General features: G+C 53.8%; 2 protein-coding genes across 2 annotated transcripts in view; one reads left to right on the forward strand and one right to left on the reverse strand.

Annotated features, from left to right (window-relative positions):
- Positions 1 to 4,305, reverse strand: part of FAM199X (family with sequence similarity 199, X-linked) — a 41,855-nt gene extending 37,550 nt beyond the window's left edge. The window contains exons 1-2 of the mRNA XM_073543632.1: positions 3,902 to 4,305; positions 1,120 to 1,339 (exon numbers count right to left, since the gene is read on the reverse strand). Coding sequence (XP_073399733.1) covers positions 1,120 to 1,339; positions 3,902 to 4,068 — 387 coding nt within the window. The 5' untranslated portion in view covers positions 4,069 to 4,305. The remainder of the gene's footprint in view (positions 1 to 1,119; positions 1,340 to 3,901) is intronic.
- Positions 4,306 to 12,402: 8,097 nt separating this feature from the next.
- On the forward strand, positions 12,403 to 18,355 carry LOC141048230 (COMM domain-containing protein 5-like). The gene is made up of 2 exons (XM_073543664.1): positions 12,403 to 12,651; positions 18,123 to 18,355. The coding sequence occupies exons 1-2, from the start codon at positions 12,495 to 12,497 to the stop codon at positions 18,338 to 18,340; spliced, it is 375 nt and encodes a 124-aa protein (XP_073399765.1). The 5' UTR covers positions 12,403 to 12,494; the 3' UTR covers positions 18,341 to 18,355.
- The last annotated feature ends 160 nt before the right edge of the window (positions 18,356 to 18,515 follow it).

Below are 18,515 nucleotides of genomic sequence, written 5' to 3' on the forward strand. Positions count from 1 at the left end.
GCGTCACCGATCAACGCTTGGCGGCTGCGCACGGAGGCGGCGCAAAAGGGGGGGTGGAGGGGGGATGGGGGGATGAAGATAGATTGGGCAGGGGATCAGGGATCAATTAACACTTACAGTTGTATTATTCTTTCTTCTGCAGGGATTGTGATGCTACAAGCTGTGGCACCACAATACCCAGCACAGGAGCTCTTGCTGCGTCCAACCTCTCTGCAGGAATCCTCAGCTAGAGTTAGGACCCCTGCAGACAGGTCAGAGGAAGGTCAGGGGCAGGTCACAGAGCGGTCACATCGCTGCTGTGACCTGTCATTGGTGGGATCAAATGATTATATCAATCCCACCAATCCCTGCTCTGCCTGGTGACCATGGTAACTGCCTAGGATCGGAGCTCACAGCTCCGATCCCTAAGCAGGTCATCAGCAGGGCACAGAGCGGTCACAGCGTGACCGCAGCTGTGCCCTGTGGCTGGCGCGATCACCGATCTAATCGATCGCGCCAACCACTTCCTGCAGGCCCTGCTGGACCTGTCCTAGGCTCTGGCCTAGGATCGGTGCTATTACAGCACCGATCCGGGCCGGTACCAGCAGGGAACAGCGGCGATATTGCGCCGCTGTGCACTGCAATTGGAGCGATTGATCAGATCGGCAATCGCACCAATCTGGGGGCTTTTCTCTGGTGCCTGGCGTTGCCAGGCACCGGTCCTAGGATCGAGTACATCGGTACTCGATCCTAGCCTAGGTTCCTGTTATTTCAGCCAACCTGATTGGCTGAAACAAATAGAATCGCTGTGATTGGCTGTTCTGAATTGAACAGCCAATCACAGCTCACAGAGGGGCGGGCCAGGGCGGAGACTGCCCGGGATGTCGAGGCCATCTATCCTGAGGTAAGATGGCATCGGCATTTTAGTGCGATCACCGCGACGTAAGTCGCGATGTCGCATTAAAGGGCATGGACGGAATATTACGTCCAATGTAGGAAAGGGGTTAAAACCCAGACAGCCCCTTTAGCACTGAAAACGTCCTTATACAGTGTTGTCATTGGCATTGCTATACAATGCAGAATTAGAAGCAAATTAAATATGATCCGTGATCGTGTCTTCTACAAAACAGACTAAATTACCTGCCACTCAAACTCGCTGTCAGACCAGTCCCAATACGTGCTGATGGAGGAGGACACATCACTGCACACACTGCCCTCTGGAAACAGGTCGAACGATGTGAAGTCCTGGTCATCCAGGAGGGAATAGCAGTCATCCTGGTCCCCAACAGAGACAGAAGAAAATAATTCCTCACTGCACTCAGAGCTCGCCACACTGGTTCCACAGGATGTTAGATTCCACCTAAAAATGAACACAAACATTCATTCATCATTTTATACATCGATTCCAGCCAACCCCTTTGAAAGCTACATGCATTAAAGCATCAGCCCCCCCCTGATCAAAACGTCTGACATTTCACCAGGGCATTTTGAAAGTCATAAAAAAAATGACAATTACCATTTCAAGGGTTTGTCCCATTACATTTACACACAAATAAAAGAATGGGTTCCGTCTCCTAGGGTGATGAGCGCCTCTCTCCATTTATTGATATGAGCGTTCCAAAATTCTGCAAAAGTGTGTTCGGAGATCTCTCCGTTCCTAGTGGCAGTAGACAAAAAGATGCAATTCCCATCAATGGGATACACATCTATCAGATATTTATGGTTTATCCTGTCCACGATAGGATCAAGACTTCTGACTCAAAACTGCGATTTGTCGAAAGCTTTTGAAATAAATGAGTTACTCTTTACATAATCCCAACTCAACACGTTTTCGCCTATTCACAGGATGCAAGATCAAATCTGTATTTGCAAATATTTTTTGAGCCCCAAAGGCATAGAAAGGAGATGTGGTCACAAATGTGCACCAATGGTCCAATCACACAAAAGGACCTTGCAACCTCAGCAGTAACACCTCCAGCAAACAGCTCATTATCCTCCATCTCGTGGCTAAAGAATGATTTGTAGACAAGGGGCAAGTCCTTTTGTTTCCACTGCACTGGTAAGGCCATGTCAACGGACTGATTAGAAATTTAGTGTATGAAGAAACTAGAGCACGCCATGCAGATTCTGTCCTTCTAGGATTCAAGGCAGCAAGATCCTGCGCCACACTACAGCACCACAGGAAGCAGTTGTATGTGATCGGACAGGACGTGTCCAATGTATAGAGTGACAAATATTAACCCCTTTACAAAGTGTGACAAGTGTACATGTACATCACATGACTGGTGCACGGAGCTGAGCCAATTCCAGACATGACAGGTGCCACTGGTCCTATCCAGCTAACACCAAGAGCAGCGACTGGAGCTGGCACTGATCGCTGCTGTTCAACCTATTTCTGACACTGGCATTTAAGTGGAGCAATTGCGTCATGAGATCCAGTGCCATCAACTTCTCCCCAATCTCACGGTATCGATGGGTAGCCATGGTAGCCAGGGGCCTAGTGCACTGCCATTTCGTTTTATTTTTTGTAATCCTGTGAAGCCTCTACTACCATATTGCAAGATATAGTATTACATGATCAAGTGCATTAATAGAGAAAAAAAAATTAAAGTAAAGTAAAATCTTACAAAAGGGTTTTTAAAAAAATAAAAATATAAAAAAATAAATAAAAAGCCAAAATTGCTGTTTTTGGGCACCTTGCCTCCTCCAAAAAAAAATGCAATATAAAGCCAGGAGCATGGGCGGCCCAACACCACCCCCGAGCCCTGCCTCCGCTCGCGCAAGCCGGCGGCCCAACACCACCCCCGAGCCCTGCCTCCGCTCGCGCAAGCCGGCGGCCCAACACCACCCCCGAGCCCTGCCTCCGCTCGCGCAAGCCGGCGGCCCAACACCACCCCCGAGCCCTGCCTCCGCTCGCGCAAGCCGGCGGCCCAACACCACCCCCGAGCCCTGCCTCCGCTCGCGCAAGCCGGCGGCCCAACACCACCCCCGAGCCCTGCCTCCGCTCGCGCAAGCCGGCGGCCCAACACCAACCCCGAGCCCTGCCTCCGCTCGCGCAAGCCGGCGGCCCAACACCAACCCCGAGCCCTGCCTCCGCTCACGCAAGCCGGCGGCCCAACACCAACCCCGAGCCCTGCCTCCGCTCGCGCAAGCCGGCGGCCCAACACCAACCCCCGAGCCCTGCCTCCACTGGTGCAGCGGACAGACCAACATCACCCCTAAGCCCTGCCTCCGCTCGCGCAAGCCGGCGGCCCAACACCACCCCCGAGCCCTGCCTCCGCTCGCATAAGCGGGCAGACCAACACCACCCCCGAGCCCTGCCTCCGCTCGCATAAGCGGGCAGACCAACACCACCCCCCGAGCCCTGCCTCCGCTCGCATAAGCGGGCAGACCAACACCACCCCCCGAGCCCAGCCTCCGCTCGCATAAGCGGGGAGACCAACACCACCCCCGAGCCCTGCCTCCGCTCGCGCAAGCCGGCGGCCCAACACCACCCCCCGAGCTCTGCCTCCACTCGCATAAGCGGGCAGACCAACACCACCCCCCTGAGCCCTGCCTCCACTCGCACAGCCCAACATCACCCCTAAGCCCTGCCTCCACTTGCACAGCGGACAGACCAACATCACCCCTAAGCCCTGCCTCCGCTCGCACAAGCGTGCAGAACGACACCACCCCCGAGCCCTACCTCCACATGCAGGAGTGGACCAACCCCTGCAGGTAGGCCTTCCCTTGAAGCTCAGTCGCACCCCCTTGGAATATGTGCCACAAGGCAGTGTGCTTGGTATATACGGTCAGGGCTGAAGCCCCCCCATGATGGCTGCCAGAATGGAGACTCCTGGTGAGGCGATTATTATATAGCAAGGCACAGGAGCTCCTGTCACTGTATGTCCCGGGGTTACATGGGGCTGCTCGCCGCACACACCTGTTGGAGTGGAATCGGTGCAGGGGATCGGTGCGATGGCAGGACGACAGCTGGCAGCCGAAGTCACTGACGTCCAGGCAGCCCTCCTCACTGCTACTGCCCCTCTGTGAGAGGAGAGGGAAGGGCTCGTCCGGGGCCAGGAACTTCTCGCATAGGCCTTCAGACATGATGCGGCGGGAGAAGCCTCCGGTCACCGCTCCCCCATGTCCCGGAGGACTGCGCTCCTTCTCCACTGCAGATACCCAAGCAGAACGTCGCAAAGCTCCGCCAGCTATCGCAGCTAGTCCCGGGTTTGGGCCCTTCTTCCTTTCCCGCAGGATGAGCTCTCCTACGTCTGGCTCCCCCTGCAGAGCTGGAGAGCAGCTGCAGGGACGTGGTCATCCACCCGTACATCCCACGTGACGTGAGCCGAGCGCCCTCTGCTGGACTGGAGGATGATGGCATGTAAGGATGGTCACATCTGCCGCCGCATGCTGGGAGGAATGGGAACGGCACTGCGCATGTCTCATAATGTCATGCGTCTTTTATTAACCTCTTCATCACCAGGATATTTTTCTATTATTTGCACTTACTATTTTCCTCCCCTTCTCCCAAGAGTCATAAGTTTCTTATTCTTCCATGGATGGAACTGTCGTTTGTCATAGTACAGTTTTGTAAAAAATATATAAAGTGCTCTCAGTGAGAGAAACAAAATAGGAATCTTGTGGGTATGATACCTTTTAATGGCTAACAAACAATAGTGAATGATGTTACAAAGCAAGCTTTCGGGACTGCTTACGTCCCTTCATCAGGCTGATATAACAGAATATATATCTTCGTATATAGCGGCAGTGCCAGCTATTGAGACGCGAGACTCGTGCGAGTGTCTCAAGTGTGACCTCGGCCTTACATTCAGTCAAAAGTAAAGAAAAAATGTTAAAAATAAGGAAAAAAAAAAAAGCAAGTTGAATATAACGCCCATTTGCCTCATTAAAAATAAAACAAAAGAAATACACATTGATATCATTGTAATCGTAAAAGTCTGATCTAACAAAATATCAAATAACTTAATCCTATCGGTAAACGACGTAATGAAATAAAAAGTTAAAACGCCAAAAATTACAGTTTTTAGCAGGTGCAACTTTGTAATACAATGCATCGCTTCTACCCCAAAATTGCATCACTAATGGCTCCACACAATGGACGCACATTCAGTTGCAATCTGTTGGGCACACACGGCTCCGCTCCGTACACCTCGTACACACACGGCTCCGCTCCGTACACCTCGTACACACACGGCTCCGCTCCGTACACCTCGTACACACACGGCTCCGCTCCGTACACCTCGTACACACACGGCTCCGCTCCGTACACCTCGTACACACACGGCTCCGCTCCGTACACCTCGTACACACAGGGCTCCGCTCCGTACACCTCGTACACACGGCTCCGCTCCGTACACCTCGTACACACGGCTCCGCTCCGTACACCTCGTACACACGGCTCCGCTCCGTACACCTCGTACACACGCGGCTCCTCTCCGTACACCTCGTACACACGCGGCTCTGCTCCGTACACCTCGTACACACGCGGCTCCGCTCCGTACACCTCGTACACACGCGGCTCCGCTCCGTACACCTCGTACACACGCGGCTCCGCTCCGTACACCTCGTACACACACGGCTCCGCTCCGTACACCTCGTACACACACGGCTCCGCTCCGTACACCTCGTACACACACGGCTCCGCTCCGTACACCTCGTACACACACGGCTCCGCTCCGTACACCTCGTACACACGCGGCTCCGCTCCGTACACCTCGTACACACGCGGCTCCGCTCCGTACACCTCGTACACACGCGGCTCCGCTCCGTACACCTCGTACACACACGGCTCCGCTCCGTACACCTCGTACACACACGGCTCCGCTCCGTACACCTCGTACACACACGGCTCCGCTCCGTACACCTCGTACACACACGGCTCCGCTCCGTACACCTCGTACACACAGGGCTCCGCTCCGTACACCTCGTACACACGGCTCCGCTCCGTACACCTCGTACACACGGCTCCGCTCCGTACACCTCGTACACACGGCTCCGCTCCGTACACCTCGTACACACGGCTCCGCTCCGTACACCTCGTACACACGGCTCCGCTCCGTACACCTCGTACACACGGCTCCGCTCCGTACACCTCGTACACACGGCTCCGCTCCGTACACCTCGTACACACACGGCTCCGCTCCGTACACCTCGTACACACACGGCTCCGCTCCGTACACCTCGTACACACAGAGCTCCGCTCCGTACACCTCGTACACACGGCTCCGCTCCGTACACCTCGTACACACGGCTCCGCTCCGTACACCTCGTACACACGGCTCCGCTCCGTACACCTCGTACACACGGCTCTGCTCCGTACACCTCGTACACACGGCTCTGCTCCGTACATCTCATACACACACAGCTCTGCTACATCCACACTGTAAATCCTGACCCCACACATACTTACCTCAACCAGCACCATGACAACAGCAAAGCAGAGTCTTGCAGACGGTAGAGGCAAGGCTGAGCGCACAGGACCTGTGATGAGGTCACAGGAGGGGCGGAGTCAGGGGTGACATGATCGGGGGTCTGGACAAATGCTCCTGATCATGTGACCCCCTGACTCCTCCCCTCCTGTGACCTCATCACAGGTCCTGCGAACAGAGCGAGAGAGAGGGGGGGGGGAGAGAGGGGGTGTCTCATGCTACGGCGAGGATGGGGTGTGTGGCGGGGGTGTGTGGCAGCTTATCTCCCTGCAGTGCGGGAGGAACTTGAAACTATCACCGCTGTGCCCGCAGAGGACCAGCGGCAGGAGCAACAGTGGCCGCAGCCGCTGGCAAGCGGCCAGATGATTGGGCGCTGCCGCCCGCGGCCCACGTGACAGCGGCCCAGCGGGAAAATGCCCGGTTGGTTATATTGCCAATCCGGGCCTGAGTGGAACGGTCAGAGAAAAAACATAATATAAACCTGTCCCCACTTCTGTGTTTATCACCCACTCCTGGTTTTGGCTTACAGATACTGAGGTAAAAAACTCTCCAAATACTGGATGTGTGAATGTGGCCTTAGGGAGGAAGACATCTATAACTTCATTTGCAGTGTGTAAATACTGCTGTGTATGAACTGGAATATTTTTGGGAATAATCTTTGCTAAAAGTACTGTGACCTAATAGAAAAATTAGTATCATATGGTGAAATGTCTCCAACAGACTGGTAGCGACTCCTGCTCGTTATTAACGAAGTATCAGGCTATGTGCACACGCTGCGGATCCGCAGCAGAATTAGGTGCGATGTACAGTACCATTATTCCCTATGGGAATTAAAAACCGCTGTGCTGACGCTGCGGAATTTTCCGCGTGGATTTTGCTGCGGTTTCAAATCTGCAGAAAGAATTGCATGTCAATTCTTTCTGCGGATTCCGCAGCGGTTTACCATCTCCTCCATTGTGGAGATGATAAATCACAGGCTAATCGGCAGATTATCTGCAGATTTTGCAAAATCCTCGTGGATGAATCCGCAGCAGATTCCGCAGCGTGTGCACACACCCTCACAGCCGAGTGTGACGTTAGGGTATGTGCACACACTGAGGATTGGGGTGTGGATTTGGCCGCGCGCATTTTGTAAAATCCGCAGGTAAATCTGCAGGTCAAAAGACCTGCGGATTAGCCTGCGGTTTTACCTGCGGATTAGCCTGCGGTTTTTCCCTGCAGTTTTTCATCTCCACAATGGAGGAGATGGCAAACCGCAGCAGAATCCGCAGAAAGAATTGACATGTCAATTCTTTCTGCGGTTTAGAAACCGCAGCAAATCCGTGCGGAAAAATCCGCACCGTCTGCACTGCGGTTTTTAATATCCATAGGATATTATGGTACTGTACGCCGCAGCAAAAACTGCTGAGGATCCGCAGCAGCTAAATCTGCTGCGGAACTGCAGCAGAATCCGCAGCGTGTGCACACACCCTTAGGCCATGTGCACACAATGCAGATATCTAGCGGATCCGCAGCGGATTTTACCGCGCAGAAGCGCTGCATATCCACATTGTGATGTACAGTAGCAAGTTAATCAATTGAAAAAAAAAACCCGCTGTGCCGACGCTGCAGATTTTTCCGCGTGGTTTTCTTGTGGTTCAAAATATGCAGCACGTCACTTTTTTTGTGCGGTTTTCCACCTGCTCCATTCTCCAAATCCGCAGGGGAAAACCGCAAGAAATGGAAGAAATCCGCAGGAAAAATGCAGGTCATTTGACCTGCGGATTTCTTCAATTCTGTGCGGAAAAATCCGCAGGGCAAAAAAGTAAGTCTGCACTTTTGGGCTGTGTGCACACGATGCGGATGTCCAGCGGATCCACAGCGGATTTTTCGGCGTAGAAACGTTGCATATCCGCATTGTGATGTACAGTGGCATTTAAATCAATGAAAAAAAAAACCCGCTGTTTAGACGCTGCGGATTTTTCCGCTCGGTTTTCCTGCGGTACAAAATCCGCAGCATGTTACTTCATTTGTGCGGTTTTCCACCTCCCCAGTCTCCAAATCCGCAGGGGGAAATCTGCAGTGGAAAACCGCACAAAAACCGCAAGAAAACCGCACCGCATTAAAAATGGAAGAAATCCGCAGGAAAAATGCAGGTCATTTGACCTGCGGATTTCTTCCAATCTGTGCGGCAAAATCCGCTGGGCAAAAAAGTACGTGTGCACTCAGCCTTAGCCTTATACCACGCTCTAGTGATGTGTCGTTCGTGAACGAACCGAGACAAAGAGCCGGCTCTTGACCGACGGGAGTCGACTCACCACTGGGAGCTGAGCGAATTTTTTTTCTATTTTTTCAACTGCTGTTTGCATAGCTTCTTCCTGCCTGGCTGAGGGCTGGGAGGAACTGAGGAGGAGACTTACAGCAGTGTGTACAAATGGGGAGTGACTGGCAAGGCTTTGACTTGCGACTGGGCTCCTCCCACATGAACACATAGCTGTACTGTGATTGGCTGCTCAGTGTAGTGAGTGCACACATGATCTGTGATAGATCACAATGTGCAGTCACTACAATGTCTGACTGTCACTGTCTGACATAACAGTGGATGTCCGGCAGCTGCAGGATGAGCAGAGGCACTGAGGTCAGGCACTGACAGCCATCTTATCCTTCTCATTATGTTCTGTAGTTCCTGCTGCTCTACAGTGGGAAAGTAATAATATAAATCTGAGGCAGAGAAACTCTGTGGACAGATCCGGGGTATATGTATAATATAACGCTCTAAGCATCACTCTGTCCGAAGCCTTTATAGACTGCACACGTGCAACGCACCTGCGTAGTCTGACTCCAGACAGAGTGACGCACCCTCCACGAGATCACGGTAGACGCACTCCCCCCAGGAGATCGCGGTATGCGTAAGCACTGAACACATACCGCGATCTCCGGCACAACACCTTACCGATATGGTGTTGCCGTGGGGTCTTGCGGCTGGCGGTGATGACAGGAGAGGGCTGAATGTTGGGCCGAAATCGGCGCGTGTGCAGTCCACGCTTTCCGGCGACATTTTATGGAAGACACACTGCAGTGTGTCTTCAAGAAAGTGGTGCCAGAAAGAGGAATGTGCAGGCGCCAATTCCGGCCCAACAACCAGCCCTCTCCTCACATCACGGCACAAAAGATTACCGATCGGGTGTTCACCGTGAAGTCAGTAGAGGGCGGGTTGTGGCACCATGCATACCTGGATAGGGGGGTTAGAGGACCATGCATACCAGGGTTGGGGGGTGAGGGGTAGCATGCATACCAGGATAGGGGGGTGAGAGGACCATGCATACCAGGATAGGGGGGTGAGAGGACCATGCATACCAGGATAGGGGGGTGAGAGGACCATGCATACCAGGATAGGGGGGTGAGAGGACCATGCATACCAGGATAGGGAGGTGAGAGAACCATGCATACCAGGAAAGGGGGGTGAGGGGACCATGCATACCAGGAAAGGGGGGTGAGGGGACCTTGCATTCCACAAAAGGGAGGTGAGGGGACCATGCATACCAGGATTGGGGGGTGAGAGGACCATGCATACCTGGATATGGGGGTGAGGGGGCCATGCATACCAGGATAGGGGGGTGAGGGGGCCATGCATACCAGGATAGGGGGGTGAGGGGGCCATGCATACCAGGATTGGGGGGTGAGAGGACCATGCATGCCAGGAAAGGGGGGTGAGGGGACCTTGCATTCCACAAAAGGGAGGTGAGGGGACCATGCATACCAGGATAGGGGGGTGAGAGGACCATGCATACCAGGATAGGGGGGTGAGAGGACCATGCATACCAGGATTGGGGGGTGAGAGGACTATGCATACCAGGATCGGGGGCGAGGGGACCATGCATACCAGGATCGGGGGGTGAGAGGACCATGCATGCCAGGAAAGGGGGGTGAGGGGACCTTGCATTCCACAAAAGGGAGGTGAGGGGACCATGCATACCAGGATAGGGGGGTGAGAGGACCATGCATACCAGGATAGAGGGGTGAGAGGACCATGCATACCAGGATTGGGGGGTGAGAGGACCATGCATACCAGGACCGGGGGTGAGGGGACCATGCATACCAGGATCGGGGGTGAGGGGACAATGCATACCAGGATTGGGGGGTGAGAGGACCATGCATGCCAGGAAAGGGGGGTGAGGGGACCTTGCATTCCACAAAAGGGAGGTGAGGGGACCATGCATACCAGGATAGGGGGGGTGAGAGGACCATGCATACCAGGATAGGGGGGGTGAGAGGACCATGCATACCAGGATTGGGGGGTGAGCGGGCCATGCATACCAGGATAGGGGGGTGAGGGGGCCATGCATACCAGGATTGGGGGGTGAGAGGACCATGCATGCCAGGAAAGGGGGGTGAGGGGACCTTGCATTCCACAAAAGGGAGGTGAGGGGACCATGCATACCAGGATAGGGGGGTGAGAGGACCATGCATACCAGGATAGGGGGGTGAGAGGACCATGCATACCAGGATTGGGGGGTGAGGGGACCATGCATACCAGGTTCGGGGGTGAGGGGACCATGCATACCAGGATTGGGGGTGAGGGGACCATGCATACCAGGATTGGGGGGGTGAGGTGACCATGTATACCAGGATTGGGGGGGTGAGAGGACCATGCATACCAGGATTGGGGATGAGGGGACCATGCATACCAGGATAGGGGGGTGAGGGGACCATGCATACCAGGATTGGGGATGAGGGGACCATGCATACCAGGATAGGGGGGTGAGGGGACCATGCATACCAGGATTGGGGACGAGGGGACCATGCATACCAGGATTGGGGACGAGGGGGCCATGCATACCAGGATTGGGGATGAGGGGACCATGCATACCAGGATTGGGGATGAGGGGGCCATGCATACCAGGATTGGGGATGAGGGGGCCATGCATACCAGGATTGGGGACGAGGGGACCATGCATACCAGGATTGGGGACGAGGGGGCCATGCATACCAGGATTGGGGATGAGGGGACCATGCATACCAGGATTGGGGATGAGGGGACCATGCATACCAGGATTGGGGATGAGGGGACCATGCATACCAGGATTGGGGATGAGGGGGCCATGCATACCAGGATTGGGGATGAGGGGGCCATGCATACCAGGATTGGGGATGAGGGGGCCATGCATACCAGGATTGGTAGGTAAGGGGTGCCATGTATGGTGCAGATATCAGAGTTACTTTGTAAGAACCTGGAACATGTCTCCAAGGATTTACTTATAAGGGTATGGGCACATGATGCGGGTTGCTGTGTGGAATTTTCTGTGCGGAATCTGCATCTCTTGGCAGAATCCGCAGGTCTAAATCCATGGTTTTCATGTAGATTTATTGTAGACTAGCTGAAGAGCCCGGCTGGATTTTTTGAGGATTTGGCCAGCGTTTTTACACCTGCGGACTCCTATAATGGAATGGGTGTAAAAACGACGCGGAATCCGCACAAAGTATTGACATGCTGCGGAAAATAAACTGCTGCGTTTCCGCTTGGATTTTTCCGCAGCATGTGCACAGCGGTTGTTTCCCCCATAGAATAGCATTGTACTGTAAATCACTTGTGGATCCGCAACGTGTGCACATAGCCTTAGAATAATCAGTGCCGGCAGATGTCACAGCACTGACTAATGTAGAACACAGGGACAAATATCAGAGGATAACACAAAACAGCAATACGGACAGGAGTGAGGGCCTGATCCCAGGAGCTTACACTCTGAGAAAACGGCTAAAAAGCCTTCACTAGACCCCTGTACAGCTGTATAATGAGACCCAGGCTTTATAGTTAAGAGACTGGAGTGATAAAAGTGGGGAAAGTAGCACTTTTTGCAAGAAGAGCCGCTTTTTGAACGGAGCCGAGTGAGCCAGATCACCAAAAAGAGCCGGACTGCCGATCCCTACCGCGCTCCCCACTGCGGCTTCATTGGAATTCCACGTGTAGTAATCTAGTTGGCCGCCAGATGGCGCTGACGGTGAAAACGCTGAGGAGAGCCCCATGTAGTTAGTTTCATTTGTCACGTGACAGCAAAACCCTGTGTCACGTGACGAGGAAGAGAGGCCCGTTGTTAGGAGGAGATGGCGTCGGCCAGGACGGTTCACCCATACTCAGCCTCCTCGGTCCCCAGTAATGACCGGACCAGCTATCTGGGGGTGCGGATCCCTCCGGAGGTGGAGGGCATGGCCAGACACGTGAAGGAGCTGGACAAGGATGTGTTCCGGCAGATCCTGAAGGGTGAGCGCCGCCACCTCCCCCCCTGTCACTGGTTCCCATTGGTGCCTATGAGTGATGATGGCTCTGAGTGATGAGCAGCAGAATTACTTTCTTCAGACACTTATTAATGGGGCGCTCCTGCAGATGTTCCTCAGTGATACTAGATGGGAACATGTGCCTGCGGCGGCGGAGCTGATGGGGCGGATTCTCCATGTCCTGCAGATGTTCCTCAGTGATACTAGACGGGTACATGTGCCTGTGGCGGCGGAGCTGATGGGGCGGATTCTCCATGTCCTGCCCAGATGTTCCTCAGTGATACTAGACGGGTACATGTGCCTGTGGCGGCGGAGCTGATGGGGCGGATTCTCCATGTCCCGCAGATGTTCCTCAGTGATACTAGACGGGTACATGTGCCTGCGGCGGAGCTGATGGGGTGGATTCTCCATGTCCTGCCCAGATGTTCCTCAGTGATACTAGACGGGTACATGTGCCTGCGGCGGAGCTGATGGCACGGATTCTCCATGTCCTGCAGATGTTCCTCAGTGATACTAGACGGGTACATGTGCCTGCGGCGGAGCTGATGGGGTGGATTCTCCATGTCCTGCAGATGTTCCTCAGTGATACTAGATGGGAACATGTGCCTGCGGCGGCGGAGCTGATGGGGCGGATTCTTCATGTCCTACAGATGTTCCTCAGTGATACTAGACGGGTACATGTGCCTGCGGCGGCGGAGCTGATGGGGCGGATTCTTCATGTCCTACAGATGTTCCTCAGTGATACTAGATGGGAACATGTGCCTGCGGCGGCGGAGCTAATGGGGCGGATTCTCCATGTCCTGCAGATGTTCCTCAGTGATACTAGACGGGTACATGTGCCTGCGGCGGAGCTGATGGGGTGGATTCTCCATGTCCTGCCCAGATGTTCCTCAGTGATACTAGACGGGTACATGTGCCTGCGGCGGAGCTGATGGCACGGATTCTCCATGTCCTGCAGATGTTCCTCAGTGATACTAGACGGGTACATGTGCCTGCGGCGGAGCTGATGGGGTGGATTCTCCATGTCCTGCAGATGTTCCTCAGTGATACTAGATGGGAACATGTGCCTGCGGCGGCGGAGCTGATGGGGCGGATTCTTCATGTCCTACAGATGTTCCTCAGTGATACTAGACGGGTACATGTGCCTGCGGCGGCGGAGCTGATGGGGTGGATTCTCCATGTCCTGCAGATGTTCCTCAGTGATACTAGACGGGTACATGTGCCTGCGGGGGCGGAGCTGATGGGGCGGATTCTTCATGTCCTACAGATGTTCCTCAGTGATACTAGATGGGAACATGTGCCTGCGGCGGCGGAGCTAATGGGGCGGATTCTCCATGTCCTGCAGATGTTCCTCAGTGATACTAGACGGGTACATGTGCCTGCGGCGGAGCTGATGGGGTGGATTCTCCATGTCCTGCCCAGATGTTCCTCAGTGATACTAGACGGGTACATGTGCCTGCGGCGGAGCTGATGGCACGGATTCTCCATGTCCTGCAGATGTTCCTCAGTGATACTAGACGGGTACATGTGCCTGCGGCGGAGCTGATGGGGTGGATTCTCCATGTCCTGCAGATGTTCCTCAGTGATACTAGATGGGAACATGTGCCTGCGGCGGCGGAGCTGATGGGGCGGATTCTTCATGTCCTACAGATGTTCCTCAGTGATACTAGACGGGTACATGTGCCTGCGGCGGCGGAGCTGATGGGGTGGATTCTCCATGTCCTGCAGATGTTCCTTAGTGATACTAGACGGGTACATGTGCCTGCGGCGGCGGAGCTGATGGGGCGGATTCTTCATGTCCTACAGATGTTCCTCAGTGATACTAGACGGGTACATGTGCCTGCGGCGGCGGAGCTGATGGGGTGGATTCTCCATGTCCTGCAGATGTTCCTCAGTGATACTAGACGGGTACATGTGCCTGCGGCGGCGGAGCTGATGGGGTGGATTCTCCATGTCCTGCAGATATTCCTCAGTGATACTAGACGGGTACATGTGCCTGCGGCGGAGCTGATGGGGCGGATTCTCCATGTCCTACAGATGTTCCTCAGTGATACTAGACGGGTACATGTGCCTGCGGCGGCGGAGCTGATGGGGTGGATTCTCCATGTCCTGCAGATGTTCCTCAGTGATGCTAGACGGGTACATGTGCCTGCGGTGGAGCTGATGGGGCAGATTCTCCATGTCCTGCCCAGATGTTCCTCAGTGATACTAGACGGGTACATGTGCCTGCGTTAGAGCTGATGGGGCGGATTCTCCATGTCCTGCAGATGTTCCTCAGTGATACTAGATGGGTACATTGCGGAGCTGATGGGGCGGATTCTCCATGTCCTGCCCAGATGTTCCTCAGTGATACTACATGTGTACATGTGCCTGCGGCGGAGCTGATGGGGTGGATTCTCCATGTCCTGCAGATGTTCCTTAGTGATACTAGACGGGTACATGTGCCTGCGGCGGAGTTGATGGGGTGGATTCTCCATGTCCTGCAGTTGTTCCTCAGTGATACTAGATAGGTACATGTGCCTGCGGCGGCGGAGCTGATGGTGTGGATTCTCCATGTCCTGCAGATGTTCCTCAGTGATACTAGACGGGTACATGTGCCTGCGGCGGCGGAGCTGATGGGGTGGATTCTCCATGTCCTGCAGATGTTCCTCAGTGATACTAGACGGGTACATGTGCCTGCGGCGGCGGAGCTGATGGGTGGATTCTCCATGTCCTGCAGATGTTCCTCAGTGATACTAGACGGGTACATGTGCCTGCGGTGGAGCTGATGGGGCGGATTCTCCATGTCCTGCCCAGATGTTCCTCAGTGATACTAGACGGGTACATGTGCCTGCGGTGGAGCTGATGGGGCGGATTCTCCATGTCCTGCAGATGTTCCTCAGTGATACTAGATGGGTACATTGCGGAGCTGATGGGGCGGATTCTCCATGTCCTGCAGATGTTCCTCAGTGATACTAGACGGGTACATGTGCCTGCGGCGGAGCTGATGGGGTGGATTCTCCATGTCCTGCAGATGTTTCACAGTGATACTAGACAGGTACATGTGACTGCGGCGGATTCTCCATGTCCTGCAGATGTTCCCGTCTAGTATCACTGAGGAACATCTGGGCAGGACATGGAGAATCCGCCCCATCAGCTCCGCAGCCGCAGGCACATGTACCCATCTAGTATCACTGAGGAACATCTGCAGGACATGGAGAATCCGTGCCATCAGCTCCGCCGCAGGCACATGTACCCGTCTAGTATCACCGAGGAACATCTGGGCAGGACATGGAGAATCCGTGCCATCAGCTCCGCCACAGGCACATGTACCCGTCTAGTATCACCGAGGAACATCTGGGCAGGACATGGATAATCCGCCCCATCAGCTCCGCCGCCGCAGGCACATGTACCCATCTAGTATCACTGAGGAACATCTGCAGGACATGGAGAATCCGTGCCATCAGCTCCGCCGCAGGCACATGTACCCGTCTAGTATCACCGAGGAACATCTGGGCAGGACATGGAGAATCCGTGCCATCAGCTCCGCCGCAGGCACATGTACCCGTCTAGTATCACCGAGGAACATCTGGGCAGGACATGGATAATCCGCCCCATCAGCTCCGCCGCCGCAGGCACATGTACCCATCTAGTATCACTGAGGAACATCTGCAGGACATGGAGAATCCGTCCCATCAGCTCCGCCGCAGGCACATGTACCCGTCTAGTATCACTGAGGAACATCTGCAGGACATGGAGAATCCACCCCATCAGCGCCGCAGGCACATGTACCCGTCTAGTATCACTGAGGAACATCTGCAGGACATGGAGAATCCGCAGGCACATGTACCCGTCTAGTATCACTGAGGAACATCTGCAGGACATGGAGAATCCGCCCCATCAGCTCCGCCGCCGCAGGCACATGTACCCGTCTAGTATCACTGAGGAACATCTGCAGGACATGGAGAATCCACCTCATCAACTCCGCCGCAGGCACATGTACCCGTCTAGTATTACTGAGGAACATCTGCAGGACATGGAGAATCCACCCCATCAACTCCGCCGCAGGCACATGTACCCGTCTAGTATCACTGAGGAACATCTGCAGGACATGGAGAATCCACCCCATCAGCTCCGCCGCAGGCACATGTTCCCATCTAGTATCACTGTGGTACATGTGCCTGCGGAGGAGCTGATGGGGTGGATTCTCCATGTCCTGCAGATATTCCTCAGTGATACTAGACGGGTACATGTGCCTGCGGCGGAGCTGATGGGGTGGATTCTCCATGTCCTGCAGATATTCCTCAGTGATACTAGACGGGTACATGTGCCTGCAGCGGCGGAGCTTTTGGGGCGGATTCTCCATGTCCTGCAGATGTTCCTCAGTGATACTAGACAGGTGCATGTGCCTGCGGCGGCGGAGCTGATGGGGGCGGATTCTCCATGTCCTGCAGATGTTCCACAGTGATACTAGATGGGTACATTGCGGAGCTGATGGGGCGGATTCTCCATGTCCTGCCCAGATGTTCCTCAGTGATACTAGATGGGTACATGTGCCTGCTGCGGCGGATTCTCCATGTCCTGCCCTGATGTTTCCGTCCTAAAATGTGACCTTTGCGGCAGAGCCCCCTGCACGTATGTCTGGTCTCCTCTACTCTTATTTACTTTGTGCTGCAAATTTGCAGCAAAATTACTAAAAGAAAAAAAAAAAAAAATTGTTTATATTGAATAGTAGCCTGCACGGCCACTGCCCCATAGGTAAAACCATCCTGACCGCCTCCCTTTAATGTGACTGTCCATTTTCCTGACTACACAGTCATTTTTGCCTTCTACAAGCTTCAAGGGCTATTCCAGTATTCCAGTTAAAACAAGCTATCTACTACCAAGATAGGAAGTCCCTGCTGGTTCAGCCACTGGGACCCCCCACACGCCAAGCACTAAACCCGGGGGTCCAGTGTAAAGAGAATCAGACACATGCGGCTGCTCTGTGGGACGTACACTGTGCAGATGACAATTACTGCAGACAGCGGAGACTCAGACTAACGTCAATATTATTATTATTTTTATAACACCATTCATTCACCATGACTGATATCAGAACGATAATCCTCTTGAAAGTGGATGTCAGCTTTTACTATAGCTTGTAGTTTTCCCTCTGCTCTGTCTCCATGTGCCGTATACAGTTGTCTGGAAGCCTTATTAAATTGGGCGGATGTGGTTTTTTTAACCGCTTTATTTGTTGTCCTTTCTGCTGCTTTTCCTGACAATATGGATTAGAATACAAATATTCTGCAAAAAAGACACAACATTTTTGTGACCGTTTGAGTTTGGTGACGCTGTCACCGGCAATGGTCATCTCCCAACCCTTTAGTGCCAGGTTCTTGTATACACCTATAACTGGGAATGGTCCCTTTACCAGCTTATTAATAGTGGTACAGAGACCCGGGCATGTAATTGATGGTGTTTTTCCTGTTCTAGCTGTGGTGGGCGCCCTTGAGGGTAAAGACTGCTCCGACTCGGTGAAGGCGATCCAGGAAACGACCTCTGTATCCGAAGAACAACTCTCCTTCATCATCTCTGGCTCGTACACGCTCCTACGTGTGGCATTCAGAGCCTCCGCATCAGCCCTCAAACAGGAGGTGAGGAGAGACGGGCTCTGTAGAGGAGGCTATGTTCACCCCATGTCTGAGCCTTAACCCAAGTGACTGCTATTGTAAAATGAAAAAATACATATGCTGCCCTGGATGCCTCTCAGTAGAAAGGCATGAGTGGAGAATGTTTTTTCTTTTAGCGATGAACTGAGCGGTTCCCAGGACTTTGGTGCAGCGGTCAGGTCAGTAGTCTTTGGCCACTGGATGGAAGCCTTATGAG

Source organism: Dendrobates tinctorius, unplaced genomic scaffold (genome assembly GCF_039654945.1).
Source record: "Dendrobates tinctorius isolate UK_male_01 unplaced genomic scaffold, ASM3965494v1 ptg000133l, whole genome shotgun sequence".
Lineage (NCBI taxonomy): Eukaryota > Metazoa > Chordata > Amphibia > Anura > Dendrobatidae > Dendrobates > Dendrobates tinctorius.

What these genes read in the sequence shown, in the direction of transcription:
- LOC141048230 (XM_073543664.1), top strand. Translation starts at nt 12,495, where the DNA reads ATGGCGTCGGCCAGGACGGTTCACCCATACTCAGCCTCCTCGGTCCCC. An exon ending in GTTCCGGCAGATCCTGAAGG is followed by an intron (nt 12,652 to 18,122) that starts GTGAGCGCCGCC and finishes TTCCTGTTCTAG; the next exon opens with CTGTGGTGGGCGCCCTTGAG.